Source organism: Salvia hispanica, chromosome 1, assembly GCF_029641045.1.
Source record: "Salvia hispanica isolate PSC_SH4W2 chromosome 1, Shi_PSC_v1, whole genome shotgun sequence".
Taxonomy (NCBI): domain Eukaryota; kingdom Viridiplantae; phylum Streptophyta; class Magnoliopsida; order Lamiales; family Lamiaceae; genus Salvia; species Salvia hispanica.
The window spans coordinates 2,838,323-2,866,307 of record NC_142692.1 but is presented as its reverse complement, the minus strand read 5'-3'; the positions used below and the strand labels follow the sequence as shown (position 1 = coordinate 2,866,307).

Sequence of the window (27,985 nt, the reverse complement as noted above, 5' to 3'; positions counted from 1 at the left end):
TGAAAGCTTGAAACTCAACCAAATTTCAATTGGGTTTCGATATAAGTTTGAAATCGAACCGTAAATGGACCGTCTCAATATAAGAAATACTATAACATAGTATTAAGATGTCCCACTTATTATAAAGTGCAATATACTAGTATATGTCACACTAAACTCAAATTAATCACTTAGGGTTGACCATTCCTCCAACATAAGGAATTGCAGTGTTCTTCACCCAGCTGTCATCGCCGGCGTAGACCTTGGCTGGAGTGAAGCCCTCCGCCAGCTCCGGCGTCATCTTCTGAATACCCTTCCACGTCACCCTTTTCGACGTATCCGCGCCTTGCCCGCGGTTGTTGTACTCGCCGTAGTAGAGCGTGTCGAGGCCCCACGTCCCCATCCACTCCGTCCACCCCTCGGGCGCGATGAAGCCCTCGATGTTCGACTCCATCACGATCGTCCTCGAGTACGCCTTCATCGGCCGCCCCAGGTACGCCTTGGCCGGGGGCTTCACGGCGAAGAATTCCCTCTCCACCGTGATGCTGCAGTTCTGGAGCACGGTCACGCCCGTCGCCCGGGTGTCGTTGCGGGCCTGGGCGGTGACCGTGCAGTCTTGGTCGGGGAGAGGCTGCTTCACGGCGATGTCGCAGTTCTGGAAGACGGCCTCGGCGTCGCCCCAGATGATGTCCATGGTGCCTGTGATGCGGCAGTCGCGGTAGAACTGGCGATAGATGTGGGCGTAGAGGGTGCTCTGGTGGCTGCTCATGTGCACGTTGTAGAACACGGCCTTGTCCCCCGAGACACGCACGGCCGCGGCCTGGCGCCCGGAGGCTCCGGCCGTGTTCTCGATCCCGATGTCTTTCGCCATGAAGTCATCACCATCAATGGCTACAATTACATGTGACACACAAAGATTGTAATAGTAATAATGGAATTTGATGAAATTCTTTATACAGTTTGCAAAATAGGATATGAAATACTCTCACTATCTCACAAAGTTTGTCCCAGTTTGGTCCGGCACAGTTTTAAGAAATTATTTAACTTTGTATTATGTGGAGGTATGCAGTGGAATAAGGGTCCCATATTGAGGAAATTGAAGAGTGTATTTAATGTCTATTTCTGGAAGATTCCTATTGGGTGATTTTGAAACTATATATTGCTTATTTAAGTTAAGAAAAGAAAAAGAAACTAGCATATAAAGAGAATAATAAAGAAAAATTAAAATTTCATAAATTTATACTCCCTCCGTCCCATAAAAGTTGAGACAAAACTTTTGGGCACGGAGATTAAGAATTTATATTAAATAAATAAGAGAAATAGAAAAAGTAGGAAATATAAGAGAGAGTAAAGTAAATGATGGAATAAAGTAAGAGTGATTAGATGTTTTGTCTTTAGTTAAAAAAGGAAATGACTCAACTTTGTTGGGACGGACTAAAAAAGAATACGACTCAACTTTTATGGGACGGAGGGAGTACTACATTATTCTAACAAAATCTAACACGTTATTGTTGGATATCCATCATTTAAAGATATATTTATCTTTTTCTACTAGTAAGTTGGCTCGCGTTCATAAAAATATAGATGAAAGTGAGAGCTACAATCACTAACACTTTTTATTAATATTTTTCTATAAAGTCAAATAATTTTTTAAAATATAAGACTAGTCAAAATGTGTTTTTAAATGGCTATTTTCAAAACTTGTGAGTGCATAATATGACAAAATTTGTGATTTGAGAATTGTGAACTAGATTACTCACAAAGGATTGCAGTCTGGAAGGCTGGAATGCCGTCTGTAAAGCACTGTTTGCCGGATATGATAGTCTTCGTTGGGCCTTCTCCGACGAAGACGACGTTGTTAGCACCGCCAGGGACCTTGAGGACCTCCTTGTAAACTCCGGCCTTTATTTGGATAATGAACAACTGAGTACTGTTCAATGGGGCGGCCGCGATGGCTTCCGCAATGGTCTTGTATTTCCCACTCCCGTCCTGCGCCACTACCGCGCTTGGCGTGAACGTCCCCGGTGCAGCGCCAAGTAGGCCCCTAGCATGATGGCCGAGAAACCCGGGGAAACCGGGGATACCCTCCCCAAGGACCCTCTTGGAGCCACTGAGCAGCTTTCCGAGATCAAGCGTCTCGAAAAGCTTGGAGACGCCAGAGACTATCGCGAGGCCGTTGCTCAGCAGCTCCCCAGAAGTCTTCAGCAAGTCCTTTATCTTTTCCCCAGTTTCCCCTGTACGCCATCAATTCCATGTACCAAACAGACCCTTAAATTAATTAAAAAAAAACAAAAACCCAAGAAATGATAGGTTGTATACCCTATCGTCATCAATTCCATGTACCAAATAGACCCTTTAATAAAAAAAAATTAAAAAAAAACCCTAATTTCGAGAAATGATATGCTGTATACCCTGTCGCAATCAATTCCATGTACCAAATAGACCCTTAAATTAAAAAAACAAAAATCAAAACCCTAATTTCGAGAAATGATATGCTGCATACCTGTGGTGTTTTCAAAGGCGTCGACGCAGGTGTCCTTGCAGGTGAGGCCGGCACTGAGCCAGACCTTGACGTCGTCGACATAGTCGTCGATTTGGTTGACGTCGATTTTGTCGACCTGCTTGAAGGATCTCCGCATGTTCTCGATGGTGGTGTTGAGGACTTGCTCGCACACGGCGAGGGCGCCCTTGGTGCGGGGATCCGCGGCCGCGTCTTTGTAGAGGGCGGATTTGCGGACGGCGGTTTTGAGGTTGCGGATGGTGGAGTTGAAGGCGGAGAGGAGGAGCTCCTTGGGCTCGGTGTTGTTGGCGTTGGAGAGCGTCTTTTCGCACGTCTCCTTGTACTCGGCGTTCGCGCACATGGCGTCGATCTGGGCGGCGGCCGACGCCGTGGACGCCATGAAGAGGAAGGTGGCGATCGCCGCCACCGTTGCTTTGTTATTACAATACCCCATTTTTGGGACTTATTTTCTTTATTTATTTACTTAAGTTTTGGTGAATATATCTCTGTTTATTAGCTTGAGGTATTTATAGTTTGGGAGATGAAATTTTGCGCTGAGATTGGGAATTGTGGGGTGGAGATTTGGATGCATTTTCCGGCGGCACCGGACAAGTATTATTACTCAAATAAGTAAGGATGGTTGTAATGTGTGGTTTAAATTTGATAATCACGTTTTTAATTGTTCAATATCAAATGGACCAATTTTAGTATTTGAGGTCTATATATGCAGTTTTATTTATATAGTTAACATTCAGTCCAATTCGTTAACTTTACATGCCCAAGTATCAAATTTTTATTCTTCCAATGTTAACTATACTTATGCTAGGATTCATTACTAATAAAAACTAACCCATTATCAAATGAAAAGAATAATAATGCTGGCTCTTTAGAATTAAAAGTAGGCCCAAAAAGAATAGGGGTGGCCCAACACGACGGCCCCAGCTCTGCCGTTGCCGGGGGCTCACCGCTAGCTTGGTCGTCGCCTTGAGGTTTCAGCTCTCAAATCTTTATATTTCGTATAATTAAAAGTTGTTAATCCAATCAAAGTTCACTTAATTGTCGTTGACCGTTAAAAATTTGACGGCTCCATCCAAAATGAACTAAATCCGGACCGTTTTCATTTGTTCAGGATGTAATAATTCAAAAGATAATGCTTTGAACCAAAATCACAAAATTGTCATGTGTTTACGACCACTAGTATATGAAAAGATGGAGACTGTTTTGATGAAAAAAATCTCACTTGCTCATTGATATTTCTCTATTTTAAGTTAGTGTAATTTTTTTGAATATAAATTATATTTAATGCATATATATATTAATAAAAACATTTAATTTAATTTAAAGAGTTGATAAAGTTTTGTTTAAATAAGTATGTAGATGTAATTGAAAAGGTATCTAATTGAACATGCATATTATTTGTCCGACAAAAGTTATTCTATATCTGAAGTTTTAAACTTGTACTAACTCTTATTTTTCTTCAATATAATTTGAGTCCAACCTTAAAACTCAAATAATTAATTTAAGCCCAATATCCTTTAGTTTAGGTATATTAGGGATTTGAACATCTTTTCATATATTTGTTTCTTGTTTATTAAGTTAGGGTAGTAGTTCTATTATTATAAATAGGGATAGGTTATTATCATTTTATTCATTCAATCAATTAATATATTATTTTGGCCAAGTTCCATATGTGATACGTTGAATCCTAAATTCCATAGCCACCGGCTGCCCGACGGAATCTCTCTGCGCACAGCCGGAAACGTAGATCTGAGATATATGTTGGAATATATAAGATATATGTTGGAAGTAATTAAGTTTGGAGGAAATATTTAAGAGGAGAATGTGCGGAATATGGAATATGTGGGAAATGTTTTAGGAGATGTTGTTTATGTGGGAAAATAAATGACACTCTTAATTCTAAAACTTTCTCAACTTATACAAAATGTTACAACCCACTCCTATTTATAGGTAATCTAACTCATTCTAGAATACTCTACTTAATATTTTTATATTCTAAATAACTAGATTTTTTTCTATAAAAATTTAGATATTTTTAGATAAATATCTATATTCTAGAGAATTCTATCTATAGTTAATTCTACCAAAATCAAGTTTATATGACAATATTCCAACATCCCCTTAAACTTAATTTGTCATTCCGAGCAACATCCTGATCTTGATAAAGTCTTCGTACTTGAGGAGCTTTGTGAAATTATCGGCAACTTGATATTGTGATTTCACATATTCGACTTGGATATCCTGATTTGCAACACTGATCTTGTGATTTCACATACCCGACTTGAATCTCCTGATTTGCAACGCATTCTCTAATGTAGTGGTAGCGGGTGTCGATGTACTTGAGGGGTTTTTATCGTAATTTTCATCCATTGATGTTAAGATTCACTAATGTAGTGTGTGATCATAGAGCTTTCATTTAATACTAGAGTACTCCATAAACTGGAAATTTGATAAGGACCGTAACCCTTAGTGCCACACCATATATAACCAAATGAAAGTTAACAAAATCTCATCACATAAACCAAAAGATAAATAACTTGAGATACTATTTATTTCAAAATTCACATAACTAAGTAAAGAAAGTTAATAAAAAAACTAGCACCTAAGGCAAAACAAAGCTTCCTCTATGCTCAAAAATCTTGAGCTTTTTCGTCTTCATCTCGAAACATGTAACACATTTGTTGTTACAATAATCATAAAGCACTAAACACCCAGTCTTAGCCTTCAAAACAACACAACCCATCTCACACAAAGCCAAAGCCTTGGTTATGACAAGGCCATCAAATGGTCCAATTCTCTTCATGCGATCCCACTGCAGCCTATTCTCTTCAACCCTCAACCAAAATATGTTCAACCACTTAGCCTCTTCCTGATCACCGGCACTGAACACCAGAAAAGAGTCATCACCCTCTGCAAAAATCTTCATATACCCATACCTCTTTACAATCTCCACGTCCGCCATCTCCAAGATACGTAAACCCTCGTTCCTGAAGTCGAACGACACGATCACATCATTCTCGTCCTTGTCAAACGCTATCCAGTGCGAGAAGGAGCCGTTCTTGCACTGAGAATTTATAGGGGAGACAACACACAGATCGTGAGCAATAATATCGCTGCCGCCGACGGTCAGCCCCCTCCAAGAATTCGTCGCTTTTGAGTACACCGACGCGTGTAAGTAGTAACCGATGTTGTAGCACGAAAACAGCTGCACCACTACATAATCTTGTGCGACCTCATCGAACCAAATCCCGTGGTTGTTGCACAACCTGTGACGATGATTTGGTTCAAACAACATTGAAGTAGGGTTTGGTGGCAAGACAGTGATGAGGCCTAAACTAGGGTTGCATATTGCAATGGGTGCGTCGGTGGCCCTGTAGTAGACGCAGATCAGGCCGTTAGAAGGCCCGGCGACTACAGCACGTCGGACTGCAGCCGTGGGGTCGAGGCCAAGCTTCAGATGGTAGTCCAGGATTTCCTGTGGAGGTGGCAGGGAGTTGTTGTGCAGCTTGCCGTTAAACATTGACAGTTCCGGAACTCCGTCTTCTCGTAAACTGAACTGCACGAGTAGCGTGTCATCGTCGCTGTCGCTGTTGCCGGCATGGTGCTGAATGTACGATTTTCTGAAAGGTTCAGAATCGATGTGATCGCGCCATGATTTGCAGACACTTCGGAATCTCAAGAGGGATGTGAATGGCAAGTGCAAGAGGATTTCTGTTACAATGTCGTGGTTGAGGAGATTGGAATCCATCTTGTTTTTTTTTTTTTATGGTTTGATTTTTGATGGAAGTCGCTTTATAAAGAATTTGAGATGGAAAGGGGCGATGAGGGTTTAATAAGTTTCACTAATTCAATTTGTAGTAGTATTAATTTTCTTTTTAGAATTTTGAGCGTTAATGATGGTTTTTTTTCCTTTTCCTTTTCTAAATCGGATTAGGAGAAAAAAAAATACTCCATAAATCCAATATCTTTCTTAGTCTCGTTGGATGCCAATGTCTCATTCACATTGAGTTATCCAGGATCCTTATTTTCTTTTGGCTTCACATCATTAATTATTCCGAGGTAAAAAATTAAAATAAATAAGAATATTGTTCCAACTTAATGAAGAGATGATATGTAATGTGTAATCATGCATCTCTTGATAATGCATTTTATACATGTACATAATGTAGTCATGAATTAATTCAGTTTCCATAGCACATTGATTTCAGTATGTGCAAAGGTACAATAATCCCTAATAAATTAATGATATGCTAATCACATCCCGCGTATTTGGATGATAAATTTGATCAAGATTAATCATAAATGAATTTAATCATGAAGAATGCACAATTAGCAAAAAGGTGCTCGTTATTTTGCTTAATTACACAAGTACTCCTCGCTATTTTCCCGCAGATTGGTGCTGCGCAGTATAAGCGGACAAAAAGAAGGGACTTTAGTCCTTACCAACCTTGTATTTTTAATTATTTCCTTTTTAAATTTTTTATATATACAAGTAATTATTATGTAAAAGTTTAAAAAAATGATCTGAACATAAAAATTATTTTTAAGTAAAATTTTAAAAACAGGCCTACTCCCTCCATAATTGAAAATTATAAACTTTAGAAATGACATAAGTTTTAATGCAAAATTGATAAAGTAAATGTTATAAGAAAAGTGAGTAATTTATGAAAAATGAGTTTCACCTCATAAGAGAGAAGAAAATTTTCTAAAAATAGACTTCTATTTTTAGATGGCTTACCAAAAAGAAAAGAGATTCTATATTTAGGGGACGGAGTATAATTTTTTTTGTGTCCGCACCTGCTCGGTAATCAAGTTTTTTTTTAACTCAATCTTTTGCGGAGTGGTTGTGGTTGTGGCTGTGGTGGCAGAGCTGTTTTCTGACTGTGGGACATTTTCGCCCAACGATGATTTGCCTTCAGGCTGTTCTTTTGGCTACATGAATTCACGTAAGAAAAGTTAAAGATAACTCATTAATTAACGCCTCAAAATAATTAATTAAATTTAAAAAAAGGTGCATTTGTACTTGTTAAGGTGAAGAAAGTGGTGGGGATTCCTTTTCCCAATCTGAGTTGTGCATATTATTATCAATGAGTTTTTCATGATAATAAAATAATCATTTTCAGCCTTAGTTTAATTGGTCCTTGTCCATTAAACGGGCCGCACAGAAAACTTAACCAACAAATAAAACACTATATTGACCCGTTAAATATACTTTAAATGTCCGCATCTACCAATTCAAGCACACCATGTTAGTATTACTATTTACAATGACAAATTCATCATTTGATATGGGCGGTGATATTCATTTCAGTATGTCTAGCTAGTGTCAAGTATGTCAACAACTATTAGTGATTAATGCAATTTGCAAGCATAATCCATACAAAGAGAAAGGTGTTACGATATCACTAATCTTACAAACCATGTTCAATGATTGTGTCTTCTATTTCATAGAAAGATCAGGTACCATTTATATGCGAAAGTGAAAGATTATGTAGTTCACTCTATTATTAATTGTATTAATTATTTCATTTTTACAACTTTAATTGTATTATTTTTTCTCTCTCCACCTAACACACAAAATAAAACTTTCTAAAATCTCGTGCCGTCCCACAAGTGTGACAACTTTTGTGGGGCGGAGGGAGTACTTATTTTACCACAGGATGCTCTGTCTCGTCCGAAGACACGATATTTGACTATCCATTCCAAAACAGAGGTTCAGGTAGCTTACTGTCACTTGTGCAAAAGATAGTAGCAAGCATCTTAGATCTCTTGAAATGCTTAGTGATATAGGAAATAAAACTATTGAAAGTTCGGCATGTCCCTTCTCTTATATATATATATATATATATATATATATATATATAGGTAGGAACATTGTTTCCACAGTATCTATAGTGATATTACTATTAATGACAAATAACCCCATATTTTATTTGTAGTGATATATATTAATGACTACTTCCCACGATACATAAATTTGACATTGTTTACTCTATTTCTAGTAAAACTCAGTGAATATGAATTAATTATGGTAGGATACTAAATTGATAAATGCAGCAACAATGGATCATCACGAGGCAATACACCACAACATCTCTTTATCTAAAATTAAATAAAGATAAAAATTAACATTTATTTAGTAATTAGAAAATTACAATTGGGTCTTCAGCGCAGATGGGGTGAGATTATTACTTGAAGCCCAACAAAGTAGAAATGGCACACGTATAACTATATAGTACCAAAAAAATCGTACCCATTTTTGTATCCATCCTTTTTTATTAATAAACTAAATCAACTTCTTCCACATAAATTTAATCTTTTTCAAAATTAGATGATCTATGTATTCTCTTCCATACATGGTAATTATTCTCACGTTACACAACAAGCCACCTTGAAAAAATTAAAGCACGTTGGTCAAACAAATATTGAGCTAGATGGCATGTGACAAATTATGTGCATTTCAAGTTCTACTTTAAGATTTACAAGAAGATTTCATGTAATTATGAAAAAAAAAAACAATTAATAAAATTTTAGACATCTCCAAAGAAAGAAGAAGATTATATAGGAACTAAAATATGTCCTTGAAAAGAAACTATATATGCAATTAATTTGTAAATCTTGAAGTTAAACTTGAAATCCACATAATTTGTCACATGCTATCTAGCTCAATATTTGTTTGACCGATGAGCTTTAATTTTTTCAAGGTGGCTTGTTGTTGAACATGAGAATACTTACTATGTATGGAAGAGAATACATAGATTTCTTCCTAGGTTTACACATCTAATTTTGAAAAAGATTAAATTTATGTTTAAGAAATTGATTTAATTTATTAATCCCTCAATCTCTCTCTCTCTAATATATAATTTATGTGTCCATTCTTCTTCACAAAACCATTCTTCTTCACAAATCCGTTCTTCTTCTTCTCTTCTTCACAAATTAACATCCATGAATTCCTTCTTCACTCTCAATCTCGTTTTCTTCTTCTTTGTGGAAACCACACTCTCTAGTTATATCCCTACACTCTCTCCACCCTTAGGAGAGAGTGTGAGTTCACTAGAAGATGGTTTCGAGACCTACTTCTACACACAAACCCTCGACCACTTCAACTATGCGCGGTCGAGCTACACGACGTTCTCTCAAAAGTACGTCGTGAACGCAAGGCATTGGGGCGGCCCGAACTCGAGCCGACCCATCTTCGCATACCTAGGCGCGGAGCATCCGATGGTAGCCGCCGCCGTCAACTCGATCGGCATCATCAACGACAATGCTCCCCACTTCAAGGCCCTCTCCGTCTTCATAGAGGTAAATTAATTAATATGTTCATTCCTTGTCTTAACTCATGCATGCACCTTACTAATGAATGTTTGTACGTTAATTAGCATCGATTTTATGGAGAATCGGTCCCGTTCGGAACGATGAAGGAGGCGCTGCAGAACGAGACCACCCGAGGCTATTTCAATTCGGCTCAAGCGCTAGCCGACTACGCGGAGATCCTGCTGAGCGTGAAGGAGACGTTCATGGCGCACGATTCTCCGGTTATCGTCGTCGGAGGATCATACGGTGGAAGTAAGTAATACTCCATGATTCTATTTATTAAATTGTTAGGTGATAATAAACTGATTTCGATTTTTTTTTTCAGTGTTAGCCTCGTGGTTTCGTCTCAAATACCCACACTTAGCCCTCGGTGCTCTAGCTTCGTCAGCTCCCGTTCTCTACTTCGACGACATGGTAGAAAATGGATATTTCTCCGTTGTCACCAAGGACTTTAAGGTATCATAGTTTTTTTTTTTTCTATTTACTATTTTTACAAAGTATTTCATTTATTAATTTTAGTTTGTTGTGTTGGTTGATGTAGGACACTAGTGAGAGCTGTTACGAAGCTATACGGAGATCATGGGATGAAATTGACTCTGTTGCTTCAATGCCAGGAGGCCTTGCCAATCTTAGCCTAAGATTCAAGACTTGCTCGTAACTTACTTATTCTCATAAATAAATACTAGCAATGTATAGATATTACTGAATTAATGTTCAAAGTACTTAATAAAAATGTTTCGTTTCAGGCAATTAAACAGTGCTGACGAGTTAAAGCAATTTTTGATCCACAACTACGCGACAGCGGCCCAGTATAACTACCCGCGTGAAAATGTGAGAAGGATCTGCCAAGCCATCGATGGCGCTCCCACTGGAATTGATGTAATTGGCCGAATTTTCGCCGGTACTGTCGCATACGTGGGAGATTATTTGTGCTACGGCACATATTCGAATAGTCCATCAGAATTTGATACGGAAGTAGCTATGGGATGGGGTTGGCAGGTGATCCATCTTCAGTTTCATTTAAATACTTAGGTACTATTATGTTTGAAGTCAGTATATATATAAGTATTTAGTTTTAAATTACATAGGAGTATGCTTTTGTAGACATGCAGTGAAATGGCGATGCCGATCGGAATTGGAGAAAACGACACGATGTTCCAAGTTTCGCCTTTCGACCTAGAGAAATTCTCCCAAGGGTGTGAGAATGCTTATGGTGTTCGACCTCGACCACATTGGATCACATTGTACTACGGAGGCCACGTTAGTATATTTCACTGATTTTTTGAATTTGTTTTTTTAAGTATTTCATACTCAAATTGATACTATATGGTGCAGCAAATTAAATCGATTTTAAAGAACTTTGGAAGCAATATAATCTTCTCAAATGGCCTACAAGATCCATACAGCAGCGCAGGGTAAGTGACACTCCCTACATTGAACTTTTCTCAATTTTATATTCATTATTTGACTTGTGGTAATAACTAATAGGGTGTTGGAAGATATAAACGAAAGCATTGTTGCCATCACTTCGCTTAATGGTAAGTCTATATAGATAATTAATGTATATCAACTTTATCATTACGGATAGAAATCAAATTTAATCAATATTTTTATGCAGGTTCGCATTGTGTGGACTTAGCTCCGGCCTCAAAACACGATCCCGAATGGCTAGTCAATGGCTAGTCAAGCAACGGAAAACGGAGCTTCAAATTATTGAAGGATGGCTAGCAACATATTACAAAGGAGGGGGTACTCTTAACGCGCCACACCAAGGAGGAGGTTCTCTTTACGCGCCTGGTGGACTCATATTTATAATTGTTCTTGTAACATTGTATTTAGTATAATTCAATTGAATTAATCAATAGTATTAGTAGTATTTTATTATTGTTACCATAGTGATTGTGAAATACCACATTTGATGTGCAAAACTGAAATTGTATTTGATAGGAAAGATGCGATAAATTGATCGGAATTACAGAGGAATTACACCACACCGGGAACTCGCCGGAGCTAATCAACTGTCCATTGTATTCATATACAACGATTCACATACATATACAAAATGTGCAGACTATTTACTGATAAGCATCCATCTCCATCTGCATTCATCACCGTCAAATACTTTAATATTTCATTTCAATTTTTATCTTAGACAAAAAGCCGATATTGATATTGAGGCCTCGATCCTAATTGATACCTATTCCAGCCGCCGGATTTTCTACCGTCACTCATGGAGGAGAAGAAGGGTGGAGAAAGAGAAAGGTCCGAAATAAGATATAGAAAGGGTGGGAATTGAGTGATTTTTTAATTGAAATTATTAAGCATACTAAGTGTAATAATGGATGTTTATTAATTAGAGTAACAAAAGGACATTTTAATTTAAAAACATCGATTACTTTATCTATTTTAAAATCCATTCACTTAACACATTAAACATTTCCTTAAAAACTCTGTACCAGAAAGATCCACTTAAGCTACAAGGGAAGCTTACCGAAAGAGTATTAGTTACAGTGGCGGATCTACGTGGAAACAAGGGGACATCTGTAACCCCAAATTGTTCCAACAATACTAAATAGTAGATGGCCTGCTACGCTTGTGAGGGGGCATTTCACAATTTTCTGTTCTGCTTTTGATAGTTGATACAGTACTACTACATTTTTTACCTTTTATAATAGTGACGCCTTGGACATTTTCTTATAAAACATTTTTTAATATTCTACTTATATATTTAATTTTCTTATACTTTCACTATTCTCAAGCTTTCGTTAATATTTTGTAATTTTAAATTTCTTTTTGTAATGCATTTAAATTTTTAATAAGAATTTTTAATTCTCTTTTAATTTAATACATTTAATTTTTATACTTTTTAAAATACTATGCCTAAGGATATTTTATCATTAAAAATAACAAAACCTGCCAAAGTTTAAATAAATTATCCCTATTATATAAATAAAAGAATTTTCATTTTAGGCGGTGGAAGTCATTTAGCCAGACAATAATGAAGCTTTTTTTTTGTATTGGAAAGATAATTAATCGAGTCTGAAGCTCCAAATTAATATAGTCATTTATTGTACCCCAAATCGAAACCAAGATCCGCCACTGATTAGTTAGTACAACTTATGCAAGAACGAGAGCATAGCGTTGAGATTGTAGATTACTTTTTGAAAAATTTGTAGTATTGGAAAATATACTTTTGCTAAAATTTTCATTTTGCAAGAATTATATTCACCGATAGTTGATAAAAATTGCAAAAAAAAGGAAAATAAGGTTTGAACCGGATTCATCGCATTGTGTAGTCATACTATTCAAACATAAAGTAAAGACAGTAAATAAGGGGGGATTAGGGGGTACTTAACTTACTATTACAGAAAAATTACCTACTAATTAACTATTACAGATAATTACCTACTTAACTTACTATTACAGAAAAATTACCTACTTACTATTACAGAAAAATTACCTACTAATTAACCATTACAGTAACTAGCTCCGATCTACCGTTCTGAAAGTTCGAACACCAAAAATATGAGTTGAAAAGAAAATACTTAAGAAATCTTAAATAGAAAGAGAAAGACAAAGACATCTTACCGGCGACGACGGAGAGGGCAGAGGGAGGAGGAGGACGGCGGCGGCGGCGGCGGCATGAAACCGAGAGAGAAAGAGAGAGAGGCGGAGTGGTAAAGGAGGTAGAGAGAAGGAGGAGCCTCTCTCTCCTCCAATTAGGGTTAGGGTTTCAGAATGGGCGAAACGGATTGTTTTTAAAGTATTTATACATTGGGCCATTTCTACCTTGTTGGGCTTCTAGGAATAATCTCACCCCATCACTGCAGAAGACCCATTTTTTAATTACTAAATAGGGAGTAAATATTACTGTATTATTTTTTTCTCTATTTAATTTTAGATAAAAGATATGTTGTGGACTTTTGGTTTATGGCCTCGTGATGATCATTGTTGGTGCATTTATCAATTTAGTACGGGTAATTACATTCTATGTACAAAATGTTTCACCAATGTTTCAATTGAGTTCAAAATGTTTTAAGTTAATAAATATGATATAAAAGGTTTGATTAGTGTTACGAATTAATATATTTCATCTAAAATCACTAACACTATTATTTTTTCTTATTTTTCTCCAAAATTATGCCCTAAAAAACATGATATTATTTCTCTAAATAATACTTTATGCATTGCCATATGGGCATTTTATTAAACAATGAATTCACATTTAACTTTCAGCTAATATTTGTAGCTAATTTTAGAATCGAAAGGATGAAAAATAAAAAAAAATAACGATGTTAGTGACTTTTAGACGGAATATAGTAATTCGTAACACTAATAAAACTTTTTGTATAATATTTGTTAACTTAAAACATTTTGTACTCAATCGAAACATTTGTGAAACATTTTGTATGTAAGGTGTAATTACCCCCAATTTAATATCCTACCATAATTAATTCAAATTCAAATTCACCGATTTTTACTAGAAATAGAGTAAATAATGTCAAAATTATGTATCAAGGGAAGTATTCATTAATATATATCACTACAAATAAAATATGGGGGTATTTGTCATTAATAGTAACATCACTATAGATACTGTGGAAACGATTTTCCAATATATATATATATTAATGACGAAATCAGATTGTGAATAGTATTCAAAATATTCTTTTTAATTTCTATAAAAACATAGTAGTACTCTTACTATATAAATAGTCGTCGTAAGCTTTCAATCTTCACTACAACAGAACAAAAAAGATAATTGTATATCAGACACTTCAAGGAGCTAATATCATGGTTAATCAAAAATCAATTTTGTTGGTCACCATTTTGTTGATTGTCATGGGTTAGTATCTCTTCTCTAACATCAAAATTATGTTCAAAATCTATTTTTCCGTTTATAGCTTATCTCTATTCATTATTTTTATTTTATTTTATAAATAAATGTAGCAAGCACATCAGCACGGTCTTGTCAATCCGATAAACATTGCGACTCTCTAGCTCCTATTTGTGGAAAGCTGAACCAAAAAGTGGTTTGTAGTGATAACGAATGCCGCTGCAGATTGCAAGAAAATGTGAAGATTGATTGTAAATTCAACAACTAATCTTTTAATATTATTTAATGTGTATGTTTATTACAAAATTTAATAATTTTTCGTGTGTTATTCAGTTAAGGTATGCGAAGTTAATGAAGATTGCCCAGTATGCGTAAAAGGTAGAAGAGTATGCTCTCAGGGCGTCTGTGTGTGTGCTGCTTAGATAAAAATTCCCTTGTAAATGAGGGCAGTTATATTGATTTGGTAACCCTTCTATGGTGTTTTTAATGTTGTCTCCAAATTCATAAATTTTTGAGCCGTTATATGTTTATATTGGAGTAAAATATTGATTATGTCGTGATTTTTTTATGATTTTAATTACCCTGCATTAATTTACTAAATAATTTAAGATCCCCTCCAATTATTTATACTAAACTAAAACTCATTGTTAATTAGGTATATATTTACTATAAAAGTAATTTTACGCAAAACTAAATTCAAATCTAAACGAATATTCTATATTCACTTATTTTTATACCTTTTCAATTATACTTGCATACTTATTTAAATTATACATTAGTCCACAAAACTTATCAATAATTTGATTTAAATTGAATGAATAAATTAAACTATTGTATTAATATATTTATGTACTGAATATATATTATATTAAAGGATGATAAAATAATATTTATACACGATAAAATGATATTTATACACGATAAAATGATATTTTTTCAAAATGATACTTTCATTCCATAAAATGATATTTTTCGCCCATAAAATTAGGGTTATTAGGTTATCACCATAAATATGGGTTATGATATGATCACATCCTTTTATATATATATATATATATAAATATATATATATATATATATATATAATTGATATTAGACAAATATACACCACTTAATTTTAAAATAAAGAAATTTTTGGCGTAAATCTACATATGATTAAATAAATTTATTCTAGATTTACCCTACGGGCCATAGGCTATACTAAATAAAAATAATTATCACAAATATATAATTAATCGTGTATTAGTCGGGTACCCTAATACGAATTTTGGACACCCGAAACCCGAAAAATCCTAACATTAACTATCCAAACCCATACCCGAACTCATAATTTCGGGTTTTGGGTACCCAAAACACATCTGGTAATGTGTCGGGATCGGGCATACCCAAAACCCGCGGAATAAATTTCCGGGCCTACTTACACGACTTTTCGTATTTGATTTAAGTATTCGAATGGTTTATATAACAGAATATTCTGATATACACTGCCCATTAACACAACCCGACCTATTTAAAGTTACTAAAATGAAAAATTAAAATTCCTTTCTTTTCTTGAATTTGGGGGCTAGGGCCCTCACATTCACTCCTCTCCATCGGCATCGCCAACGCCACGCCATTTTCAAGGCTTCTGATCGGCGGCGCCTTGACTCCCTCCGATATCTGAGTTCAGCTTCTGATCCCTCCGTCGTCGTTTTCAAGGCTGATCGGCGGCGCCTTGACTCCTCTAATCTGATCTCCGGCGGCGAAGAATCGAAGGTTAGTTACATTACATGAATTGTTTGCTCGGCCCACGTTCTTCTCCTTAGGTTGTTAGGATTTGATGTGAATTTTATTTTCCTTAATTATACTCCTGATTTAATTTATTTATATAAGAATATCTATAAATATGTATGAATTTTATCTTCCTTAATTATATTCCTGATTTAATTTATTTCCATGTCCCATTAGGATTTGATACAAGAATATCTATAAATATGTACGAAGCTATCTTGTTCCTATCCCTAATTTATTCTTACTTTTCTTAAGCTGCCGTCAAAGTAATATGGAGAGGGATCCTTCCAAGAAAGGTTTGCAAGAAATATGGATAGCGCAAGAAATATGGGGAGAGATCCTTATGAGACTCCCGATCAGATGCCTTATGAGGTGCAGGTGTGTTTGTAAGTCATGGCGCAATCTAATAGAAGAGGATCAGTTTGGGACTCCAAAACAATTGATGGCCTTTGTTAATCCTGACAAGACAGGGTATGGAGTCGCTGATGAGGACGGCCAGCCACTTTTCCGATTCTACTGTCCCCCTTCAACTCCTCCTCACCATCGTTTGGTAATTAGTTCAGTTAATGGTTTGCTTTTGTTGTGGGATGGATTAGATGATAATCTTGATGCTCTTTTCGTAGTCAACCCAATGACTTGTGAATATACTGAGCTTCCTCCTCTACCTAATCGGAGGTGTCTTTATGGATTTGGAGTGAGCAAATTAAGTGGACAATATAAGATATTGTGCATTGATGAATCTAGGTTTTCTCATGTGTACACTCTAGGAGGAGAATCTGACTCTTCGTGGAGAAGGATCCCAGCACCACTGACAACTAGATTGCCTACAATAATGCAATTGTGGGACTCAGTTACACTTAGACCATCATTTGATTATGCTATATTTTTTAACGGAAACATTCACTGGGTTGCTTGTGATTTAGAGAATAATTTTTTAGTTTGTTGCTTTGATCTTGAAACAGAGTTGTTTACCAGTTTTCCTCTTCCACCCCTTGATCCGCGTATCTTGATTCATCCTGAGGATAAACGTTTGGCTTTCTTATATTTGGGATATCGCCTATACATTTTAGAGGATCGCCTATGTTTATGCGATACATCATATCCTAGATATGTTGCCAAAATTTGGAAGATGCACAACTATGGAGATGCAAGCTCTTGGATAAAGGAATATGACTTCAAGCCACCAACATTCTATACAACTCCGCTCAAAGTATTGACGAATGACGACTTGTTTTTTACTGCCAATGGTGGATTATTTATCTACTCCAAAAACACCAAAGCTTGTGCTGGATGCGGTTTTCTTCATCAATATTACTATTATTACTTTCCTAGCACCACTATTTACATCCCAAGCTTTTTTTCACTCAAAAGATTGGGAATTCACAATGTTCGATCATTATGTTTTTATTAGGAATATTTTTGTACTTTTATAGATTTTTGTAAGTTTGTTTCATTAGAAACTATTTTTTAGTGATAGTAGAATTTTGTACTATTTCTTTCAGATTCAATCCAAATGTATCACAATATATACTTCGGCGTGATGTATTTTGTATTCAAAATTTGGCTAAAGAATTAAGAACCTTTGATATTAAGGCTAATTTCACAATCAATTTAGTGAGCCCCCGCAATACAAGAACCTTTGATATTAGGCCAGCAATGCTAAATAGGCCAGCCATTCTCTCCCCTGCCACGTAAGCAACACTAAAAATTCCACCTGCCACATCAGATTTAGGCCAGCCATAGGCCAGCCACAAAAAAATAATTCAAAATATACTACATTTACGGAATTAAAATTACGATTGAATTACAGAATTAAATTTACGAGACATATACGGGAAACTTCATTAATTGCATTTAAAAAGGTACATGGATTAAAAAAAATTACATTTAAAATAAAGAAATAAAACTATCGTTGTGCAGTCCTCCGTGCCCACAACTCTTCAATTATATCCTTTTGGAGTTGAATATGAGCATCCACTTGGCGCATGTTGGCAAATTCCTTGAGGCGGCCGGCTTCATCGAGAGGTACCTCACGTCGTACGCTAGGGGTGGCCGTTCCGTGGCTTGGACCGGCTTCATCGTCATTGCCCCAACTACTCATTTGTACGCCTTCGTCTTCGACGATCATGTTGTGCAGGATAATGCAGGCGTACATTATTTGGGAAACGCATCTAGGGTCCCACAAACGCGTTGGACCCTTAATTGCCGCCCATCGAGACTGGAGCACACCAAATGCGCGCTCCACGTCCTTGCGCGCCGACTCCTGTCGTTCCGCAAAGTAGGCCTTCCTTTCATCACTTGCGTGCCTGATCGTTTTCACAAAGACAGGCCACCTAGGGTATATCCCATCCGCCAAGTAGTAGCCCATATTATGCCGGTTGCCGTTGGCCACAAACGAGACGGCTGGACCGACGCCCTGGCACTTCTCGTTGAAGAGGGGAGACGAGTTCAGGACGTTGAGGTCGTTGTTCGACCCGGCTACCCCAAAATACGCGTGCTAGATCCACAGCCGGTAATCAGCTACGGCCTCGAGGATAATCGTGGGATTCTTTGACTTGTAGCCGGTCGTGTAGGCCCCCTTCCAGGCAGTCGGACAGTTCTTCTACTCCCAATGCATACAGTCTATGCTGCCTTACATCCCGGGGAACCCATGCTTCTCCCCGTGCATCTGCATCAGATCCTGACAATCTTGGGCATTAGGGCTTCGAAGGTACTCCTCACCGAAAATCTCTATCACGCCCTCACAGAATCTCTTCAGACATTCCAGGGCACTCGACTCACCGATGTAAAGGTACTCATCCCACATATCTGCCGCGCCTCCGTAGGCCAACTGTCTGATTGCCGCCGTGCACTTTTGAATAGGGGTGTGGCCGGGTCTGCCAACCGCATCGTGTCTGAAGCGGAAACACAGATAATTGTGCTCCAAAGCGCCAACGATACGCATAAACAACTCCCTGCGCATTCTAAATCGCCGCCGGAACATGGGTGCGGGAAACCGCGGGTTCTCCGAAAAGTAGTCGTCGTACAACCGCTGATGTGCAGCGGCGTGATCCCGATCAATCACTGCTCGGCGGTGGACAACCGGTGGAGGGCGAGGTATCGCCTGCTGTTCCACCATACGCATGTACCGCTCCATCCCGCGGTTCATGTAGGCATTCATAGCCTCGTTCATCCTCCGTTCGTACTCCTCAGCATCCCCACCACTACCACCACTGCTACCACCCGCGTTACTCATCGCTCAATGATGCTCTCGTACAGAAAGTTAGAGAGAGAGAAAACTCGTTAAAACAAGCGGTGCAAATGAAAATGAAACTAAAATCGCGTTTATATAGGTTTAAAAAAAAAACATTAATACGGCGCTGGCCGATCGCTCGCTGATCGGGCCGCTACAATGCCGGCCAGCGCATCGGCCAGCCCACGCCGATCGGCTCGCTGAATGACCGCTCGCCGCCTCCAATGGTTCGGCTAGCCGATCGGCCAGCGCAACGAATCGGCTAGCCGGTCGCTAGCCGCCCATTGCGGATGCTCTAACATCTCCTTTTCCCACAATTTCACCCTTCAAGTCCTCCACTCTCTCTCTCTCTCTCTTGAGAGCTTATACTAATGCGATTCTTGCTCTGATCATCCTCTGTTTCATCAACACCCCATTTTTGTCCCATGAATCTGACACCCTTTCACCAAACCAAACTCTCTCCGGCGATCAAACCATCATTTCCTCGGGTGGCGAATTCGAGCTCGGGTTCTTCTCTCCAGGTAACTCTTCCAAGCACTACTACATAGGCATATGGTACAGAAAAATCACTGACAAAACCGTGGTCTGGGTTGCAAATAGAGAAGCTCTTATTTCACACAAGAACTCTGCCTTACTCAAGGTTTCACAAGGTAATCTGGTGCTCGTAAACGAATCCCAGATCGAGGTCTGGTCAACTAGCTTAAGCACCAACTCAACAAGTTCTGCATCTGTTTTGCTTCTTGACTATGGGAACTTGGTTTTAAGACACGGGTGGGCTCGGGTTTATGGGAGAGTTTTGATTACCCTTCTCATATATGGATGCCTGGTGCAAGACTTGGGTATAACAAGATTACTAAAAAGAAGCAATTTCTGACATCATGGAGAAACTCAGAGGATCCTGCTCCTGGACTGTTCACATTGGAGATGGATCAAAACAATAGCCAATATATAATGAGGAGGAAGAGTGAGCAGTATTGGGCTATGGAGCTTGGGATGGTGTGATTTTCAGTGGAGTGCCGTAAATGAGGACGGGCTACCACTTCACGTACGTTGACAATGAGAACGAGAGCTACTCGTTCATGATTCGCGATCCGTCATTTATCGCAAGGCAGTTCTTGGATGTCACGGGGCAGTTGAAGCAGCAAGTGTGGACAGAGTCTGGCTGGCTCGGGTATTGGTTTAGGCCGATGCAGTGTGAAGTTCCTGCATATTGTGGGGAGTTTGGTGTGTGCAATGAGCCCTCACTGCCAATCTGTAGTTGTTTGGAGGGAATCAAGCATAGGTTTGAAGGTGAGTTTGGTGTGTGCAATGAGCCCTCTGGTGGTTGTGTGAGAGAGGATGGATTGGTGTGTGGGGAGGGAAAAGAATCAAAAGATGAGTTTCTGATGAGACCGGGCTCTCGACTGTTGAGAGTCGAGAGCAGAGGCGATTGTGAATCAGGCTGTTTAAGTGATTGCTCTTGCACGGCTTATGCATATGATTAAGGCGGATGTTCGCTTTGGGAAGGAGGGATTTTGAATCTGCAATGGGTTGGTGAAGGAAACAGCAGTGGGAGAAGTATCTACATTAGACTTTCTGCTACTTCCTTAATTTTCCGAGGCCAAATGAGCGATAAGGGTGTTAAAATTGCCGCTGCGGTGGGTTGTTCCGTGGCGGTGTTGGTCGTCATGTCAGCAGTCGTGGCTGTACTGTGGAAGAGGCGGAGACAAAGTATCAGGACTAATAAAGTGGTGGAGGGTTCTTTAGTTGCCTTCAAATACAAAGATTTGCAGAATGCAACTAAGAATTTCTCAGATAAGTTGGGTGGAGGGGGCTTTGGTTACCTGATTCAACCGTTGTGGCTGTGAAGAAACTCGAGAGCGTTAGCCAAGGCGAGAAGCAGTTCAGGGCAGAAGTCGGGGCCATTGGCACGATCCAACACGTGAATCTTGTTAGGCTTCTTGGTTTATGTCGTGAAGGTGCGAAGCAGTTGTTGTTAGTCTATGAGTACCTGCATCTCTTCAAAGCCGACGAGTCTAAAGTTTTGGGGTGGGGAACGAGGTATCAGATCGCGCTGGGAATAGATGGAGGAGTGCAGGGACTGCATCATTCACTCACAATGATGCGAGGCTACCTCGCACCAGAGTGGTTAACAGGAGTCGCCATCACAGCCAAAGCAGATGTTTACAGCTATGGGATGTTGCTGTTTGAGCTCGTGAAACACGGATGATGATATTGCTAACAACTTCTTCCCTTCATTGGCTGTAAGTGTGATCGTGAATGGAGGCGACATGCTTGGTCTTCTAGACCCTTTACTGAACAGGGACGCGGACGAAGAAGAGGTGTCGACACTATGCAAAGTCGCTTGCTGGTGCGTTCAACGTGATGAAAACACGAGACCGTCAATGAGCCGGGTTGTGCAGATCCTTGAGGGAGTTTTGGGTGTGAGCTCGCCTCCGATTCCACCGGCTCTCACAGCTGCAAAACAAGAAAACACAATGTTCTTCACTGATTTCTCCACATCAAGTGTGCCCTAATGGCCTAATCCCCTCCCCAGAAAAGCTCAACAACGCCAAATTAATTCTCTACTTCACATATTTCAATTTTTCAATGCAATTTCAATATGTAATTCAATTCAATAGTATGTTTGCAGAAATAAACTGTCTTCGATTAGCCTCCAATTTCGGTGTTTGTAACTGTCATCATCATCAATTTCACATCCAACAAAATCACAATTCACAATGCATACCTATCTAGAGAAACAGTTATCTAATTAAAGCTTAGATTCCAGATTGAGCTGATCAAACTTCAACATATTCTTGTTGAAAACGTGTGAAATAAGGAGAGGCTTTTGGCCTTTCATGTAGCCTAAGTCTTTTGGCTTTTCATGTCCTGTAACCTCCATTGATTTATGGTGTATCTTAATGGCAAGACTTTTGAAGTGGTCTCTCCTATCCTATAAATAGGTGGGTTTGAGAGATGAGAAAGACACCAACAAAAAAGCATTCTCTCTTCTCTCTAGTTCTCTACATCATAGTAGCATTGCATAGCTCGATTCTCGGAACTTCATCAAGTTCGCCGGTGCCTAGCGGGTTTGAGGTGCTTCTACACGCTAGGAGGAAGTCGTTTTATCTTTGGGGACAATACGCCATTCCGTGAGCACTAGCCGGGGCGTAATTTGTCTTGCGGAAAGAAGGCTTCCCTCGACTCGACTTATAGTTCAGTTGTTTTATTATTTCCGTTGTAATTTTCATTCCACTTATTGTTATTATCTTCCTTCGATTGTAATAGTTAGAGTACCGCCTGTAACGGCTTGAGAATTTTATTCCACAATTTCTAACAATCGCAAGACAAATTAGTGTACTCTTCTAAGACAGGATTATACCAATCGAAGTTGGAGGAAACATGAAATTCAAAGCTGGAATGAAGCAACAAACAGTCGCAATGTTGATGCGCAATGAAGTGGTTAATTCCTTGAGATCTATTCTCTTGAGAATTGTATTTATCGTTTGTCATTTGACAAGCAAGACCAATTTAGACTTGGTAGTAATAATTGGGATGGATGTGGTGTTGAATATACTAATGCACATATGGTTCAATATAATTGTGTACTTATTGTTGGAGACAATATTGTGCAAATTATTTGAACGTATTGTTATAAACAACAAAGATCACGAGGTGGTCGCAATGGTCTCCGACGTGGACCATGGTAATAATCCAAATGAATGGTTTGTTGATGTGGGTACCACATGTCATGTGTGCTCCAAGAGAAGCGTTTTTTCTACTTACAAATCTGTTGGATGTAGAAAAGTACGCATGGGAAACCAAGCCTCTTCTGAGGTGGTTGGTGTCGGTAATGTGTTCCTAAAATTAGGATCTGGAAAGGTTCTTACCCTCAAGGATGTGCTGCATGTCCTAGACATCCGAAATAATTTAGTGTCAGGCTCACTTCTAGTAAATCATGGATTTTCACTAGAATTTGAGTGCGAAAAGGTTATATTGACCTAGAATGGAAAATTCATAGGTGAAGGTCACCTAGTGAATGGGCTTTTTGAGCTGAATGTCATGGTCATTCACCGTGGAAAAGGAATAAGCAATAAGGAAAATGACACATCCTCTTATTTGCTTGAGAGTTCTGATTTATGGCATAATAGATTGGGACATGTAAATCTAAATGCTATAAAAAGATTAGTAAATCTTAATTTACTAAAATTTGATAAGTTTAACTCACAAGAAAGATGTGAAGTGTGTGTTGAAGCCAAAATGACTAAACTGTCGTTCCATTCGGTAGAGCGAAGTACAAAACCTTTTGAGTTAATCCACACAGACGTATGTGATTTGAAATTTGTGCAAACAAGAAGTGGTAAAAAGTATTTCATCACATTTATAGAGGATTGCACAAGATAGTGTTACCTTTACTTATTAAGAAGTAAAAATGAGACAATTGAAGCGTTTAAAGACTTCAAAACTGAAGCCGGAAATGAACTTAATTGTCGAATTAAGTGTGTTCGTAGTGATAGAGGTGGCGAGTATGTAGCGCCGTTTGCAGAGTTATGCCATGCAAGTGGTATAATTCACCAAACCACGGCTCCATATTCTCCTCAGTCAAATGGTGTTGCTGAACGCAAAAATCGAACACTAAAAGAGATGATGAATGCTCTGTTGATCAGTTCAAGTTTACCCCAGAACATGTGGGGGGAGGCTGTGTTAACGGCAAATTATATCCTGAATAAGATTCCACTAAAAAGTAGGGATGTGACTCCCTATGAGTTGTGGAAAGGCAAGAAACCTTCGTATTCATACCTCAAAGTGTGGGGGTGCTTAGCGAAGGTAGAAGTGCCACCTCCGAAGCAAGTTGCAATAGGCCCTAAAACAGTTGATTGTATTTTTATTGGCCATGCATTTAATAGTAGTGCATATCGTTTCCAAGTCCATAGGTCAGCTGTGTCTGGCGTGGCTAAAGGAACAACAATTGAGTCAAGAAATGCTATATTCTTTGAGAATGTATACCCTTGCAAAAAGCAGGAGGATCGTTCTAGTGAAAGAATGATGGATGAATCCACTAGTTCTAGTTTTCCAAAAAGGACGAGGTCAAGTCATGAGGATGCAGAACCAAGACGTGGTAAAAGACTTAAAATTGCTAAAACATTTGGTCCCGAATTCATAACTTTTATGTTGGATGACGAACCAAAGTCGTTGGCGGAAGCACTGTCTGCCCAGATGCGCCATTCTGGTAAGAAGCGACCAATAATAGGATTAATTATCTTATGATTATCCATATAGGATTAAGTTGTGAGATTGAATTTCATGAATCAAACACACTACATATTTAATCCTGGAATAGCAATCCTAACACCCTATAGTATTTAATTGGACTGATAAATTCAACTTTAATGGGTCTGATTAGCTTCGAACTGTGGCTCGTCCATTCGAATGTGCCGAATCCAAACCATAGAACTTAGGAATAGGCTGACTAGAAACGTTGTCCAAAGCCCAATTAACGGATATGGCCCAACATCCAATTACTTTAATGCTCTGATAAAATACTCAGGCTCATAATTAATTATACTTGCCATTGTCTCAATGTTAATTACTCAATTTTTATCTACTATACTGAACAATGCATAAGAATTAATTTTATACTCTCTCTGTCCAAATTAAGTTATAGAATTATTTTTGGGCACAAATATTTAGAAATTAAGTTATAGAATTATTTTTGGGCACAAATATTTAGAACTTGTGTTAAAGTGAGTTAAATGATCATAAGAAAATAAAATTTGTACTTCCACCATCCTAATAAAGTTGAATAGTGCAGTATTTTTTTTTTTGGGATGTCCCAACTAAGTTGAGTCGTTTCTTTTTCTGATTAAAAACAAAATATCCAATCACTGTTATTTTAATATCTTTTTATATTTATCTTTCTTACTTTATTCGTCTCTCTTACTTTTTATACAATTTTTTAATCTCCGTGTCCGAAAGTTTTGACTCAACTTAGTTGCGACGAAAGGGGTAGAATAATATAAGAATGATTAAATATTTTATTGTTTTTCAAACAAAGGAATGACTCAACTTAATCGAGACATTTCGAAAAGGAATACAACTCAAATAATTAAGACTAAGTACTCCCTAAGTTCCTTCATAGTTGAGTCATTTTACCATTTCGGGAAGTTCCTTCGTAGTTGAGTAATTTCCATATATGTTAACTTTTTTCTTTTTCTTACTTTACTCTCTTTTACTTTATTCTCTCTACTTTATTTACTTGAGGGAACATCTTTTTTATTCCATGAACTTTGACAAAGTATCATTTTAAGTCCGTGAACTTTGAAAATATCATTTGAGGTCTGTCAACTATGAGTTAATATCATTCGAAGTACTTTTTTACTATTTCAAAATTTTTATGGACGAAATTACCCTCAATACCTTGAAGGGTGCATATTTTTAATTAATTTATCGAATACTCATATTTCTTTTTACAAATTTTATAAATATAATTTGGCCTTCAATATTATCACTTAATTTTGTGACATGCAAGAAAAGTTCTTTCAACTTTTTATAATTAAAGAATTTTAAATATTTTTGAGGTATAGATACTCGTAAAATATCAAGGGCATGGTCAATAGACGATACTTGCATAATGATTTTGTGACATGCAAGAAAAGTTCCTTTTTCAACTTTTTATAATTAAAGATTTTCAAAATATTTTTACGAGTAATAATATTGAAGGTTAAATTAAATTCAGAAAATTCATCAAAAATATATAGTAAAGATATTTATAAAAATATGAGTATGTGAAAAATAGAGGGAACATCTTTTTTGGTCCACGAACTTTGCCAAAATATTATTTTAGGTCCGTGAACTTTGAAAATATCATTTGAGATCCATCAACTATAAGTTAATATCATTTGAAATACTTTTTTACTATTTTCAAGTTTTTCTGTACGAAAATACCCTCAATATCAACTTGAAAATAGTAAAAAAGTACTTCGAATGATATTAACTCATATTTGACGGACCTAAAATGATACTCCCTCCGTTCCATAGTAATAGATGCGTTTCGTTTTGAGCACTCATTTTGAAAAAATAATAATAAATAGTTAAAGTGGAGAAAGAGTAAAGTAAGAGAGAGAATATTGTAGATAAGACTCTTCACTACATTATTCTCTCTCTTACTTTACTCTCTCTCTACTTTAACTATTTATTATCATTTTTTCAAAACGAGAGCTTAAAATGAAACGCCTCTATTACTATGGAACGGAGGGAGTATTTTCAAAGTTCATGAACCTAAAATGATACTTTGACAAAGATCGTGGACCAAAAAATATGTTCCCTCTATTTACTTTATACTTTATTCTCTATACCTTTTCCTTTCTCTTACTTTTTTATCTATTTATTTAACACACCCAACATTCCTTTCAAAAACTCCGTGCCGAACAGTTTCGCCCCAATTATAAAGAAATGGAGGAAATATTATTTATTGAAACGAAAATTAGCGAGAAAGTCGATTCTTTATGAAACATCTTATAAAGAGTTGACATATTTATAAGCTTTTAAAACGGACAAAATAAGATCGAGAATGGATTAGCAAAAATTGAGTAATAAACTACAATTGGATTTTGGAATTAATTGGGCCTCCCAGCTAATTAGACAATTGGGCCTTGCTCGGCCTTAAATAGAATTGATTAATTGGGCAGTAGCGAGGCCCAGACTTAACGGTGTCGCTTTTGTAAATATTTGATGTAGTATATTCCAACTTCCTAATTTTAATTAAAAATTATTAAGAAATGAATCATCTTGATCTTTAATATTGGATAACATCAATTGAATCAAATTAAATTATATACTCGAAAATATATTGTTATTCTTTTTCAAGGATTTGCTATTAGTGAGATTTATTTGTTACCATATTATTTTATTAACACATTACAAAATAATAGGCTGAATTTGGAGATAAAATATATAAATATCAATTGACTCAAATTATCTTTGCTAACTTCTCACTCACTAACACATCTTTGATCGACAATAACAAGTAACAGCCAAACAATTCAACGCATGAATTGGCTATTAAAGTTGATATGGTTCCCTGTCATTTCTTGCAGGAAAATTATAGGCTTACATGTAATAAGGAGTCCCCCATGAGACTCCCTGGTGTATATTCTGTTCATATAAATCGATATATCTTGTTCCTGAACATATGCACTTCCAGAAGTGGGCTTTATGAGCCAAATCATCTGCAGGACCAAAAACATCAGTAGGCAATTGAGCTTCGATACTTCTGCATGGTTGATATAATTAAAAGAGTGAACTACAAAAATGGTCCCTGGACTATGGGTTTATCTCGCCCATAGTCCCTGCA

General features: G+C 37.4%; 3 protein-coding genes, 2 long non-coding RNA genes and 2 pseudogenes across 5 annotated transcripts; 4 read left to right on the top strand and 3 right to left on the bottom strand.

Moving 5' to 3' along the window:
* Positions 1–14: 14 nt before the first annotated feature.
* On the bottom strand, positions 15–2,970 carry LOC125221444 (pectinesterase-like). The gene is made up of 3 exons (XM_048123564.2): positions 2,483–2,970; positions 1,740–2,213; positions 15–870 (listed from the first exon to the last, which is right to left on the bottom strand). Exons 1-3 carry the CDS (start codon positions 2,931–2,933, stop codon positions 167–169), a joined length of 1,629 nt encoding a protein of 542 aa, XP_047979521.2. The 5' UTR covers positions 2,934–2,970; the 3' UTR covers positions 15–166.
* Positions 2,971–5,099: 2,129 nt separating this feature from the next.
* LOC148933086 (F-box/kelch-repeat protein At3g06240-like) lies at positions 5,100–6,245 on the bottom strand. Its single transcript, XM_089068553.1, has one exon. The coding sequence runs from the start codon at positions 6,243–6,245 to the stop codon at positions 5,100–5,102; it is 1,146 nt and encodes a 381-aa protein (XP_088924679.1).
* Positions 6,246–9,442: 3,197 nt separating this feature from the next.
* On the top strand, positions 9,443–11,655 carry LOC148933085 (uncharacterized; annotated as a pseudogene).
* A 1,419-nt stretch (positions 11,656–13,074) lies between these two features.
* Positions 13,075–13,545, bottom strand: LOC148933084 (uncharacterized). Its single transcript, XR_016134354.1, has 2 exons — positions 13,400–13,545; positions 13,075–13,313 (listed from the first exon to the last, which is right to left on the bottom strand). It is a non-coding gene; the product is annotated as an uncharacterized LOC148933084 (long non-coding RNA).
* A 1,017-nt stretch (positions 13,546–14,562) lies between these two features.
* Positions 14,563–15,144, top strand: LOC148933083 (uncharacterized). The gene is made up of 3 exons (XR_016128976.1): positions 14,563–14,657; positions 14,762–14,899; positions 14,982–15,144. It is a non-coding gene; the product is annotated as an uncharacterized LOC148933083 (long non-coding RNA).
* A 1,042-nt stretch (positions 15,145–16,186) lies between these two features.
* LOC148933082 (F-box/kelch-repeat protein At3g23880-like) lies at positions 16,187–17,959 on the top strand. The gene is made up of 2 exons (XM_089062346.1): positions 16,187–16,403; positions 16,674–17,959. The coding sequence occupies exon 2, from the start codon at positions 16,690–16,692 to the stop codon at positions 17,827–17,829; it is 1,140 nt and encodes a 379-aa protein (XP_088918472.1). The 5' UTR covers positions 16,187–16,403; positions 16,674–16,689; the 3' UTR covers positions 17,830–17,959.
* A 1,850-nt stretch (positions 17,960–19,809) lies between these two features.
* On the top strand, positions 19,810–22,444 carry LOC148933081 (G-type lectin S-receptor-like serine/threonine-protein kinase At2g19130 pseudogene; annotated as a pseudogene).
* The last annotated feature ends 5,541 nt before the right edge of the window (positions 22,445–27,985 follow it).

Excerpts from the sequence above, each read along its gene's own strand:
- LOC125221444 (XM_048123564.2), bottom strand. The coding sequence starts at position 2,933 with ATGGGGTATTGTAATAACAAAGCAACGGTGGCGGCGATCGCCACCTTC. Across the intron at positions 2,214-2,482 it reads CGCCTTTGAAAACACCACAG|GGGAAACTGGGGAAAAGATA; the intron begins GTATGCAGCATA and ends GATGGCGTACAG. Across the intron at positions 871-1,739 it reads CTTCCAGACTGCAATCCTTT|CCATTGATGGTGATGACTTC; the intron begins GTGAGTAATCTA and ends ATGTAATTGTAG.
- LOC148933086 (XM_089068553.1), bottom strand. The coding sequence starts at position 6,245 with ATGGATTCCAATCTCCTCAACCACGACATTGTAACAGAAATCCTCTTG.
- LOC148933082 (XM_089062346.1), top strand. The coding sequence starts at position 16,690 with ATGGAGAGGGATCCTTCCAAGAAAGGTTTGCAAGAAATATGGATAGCG.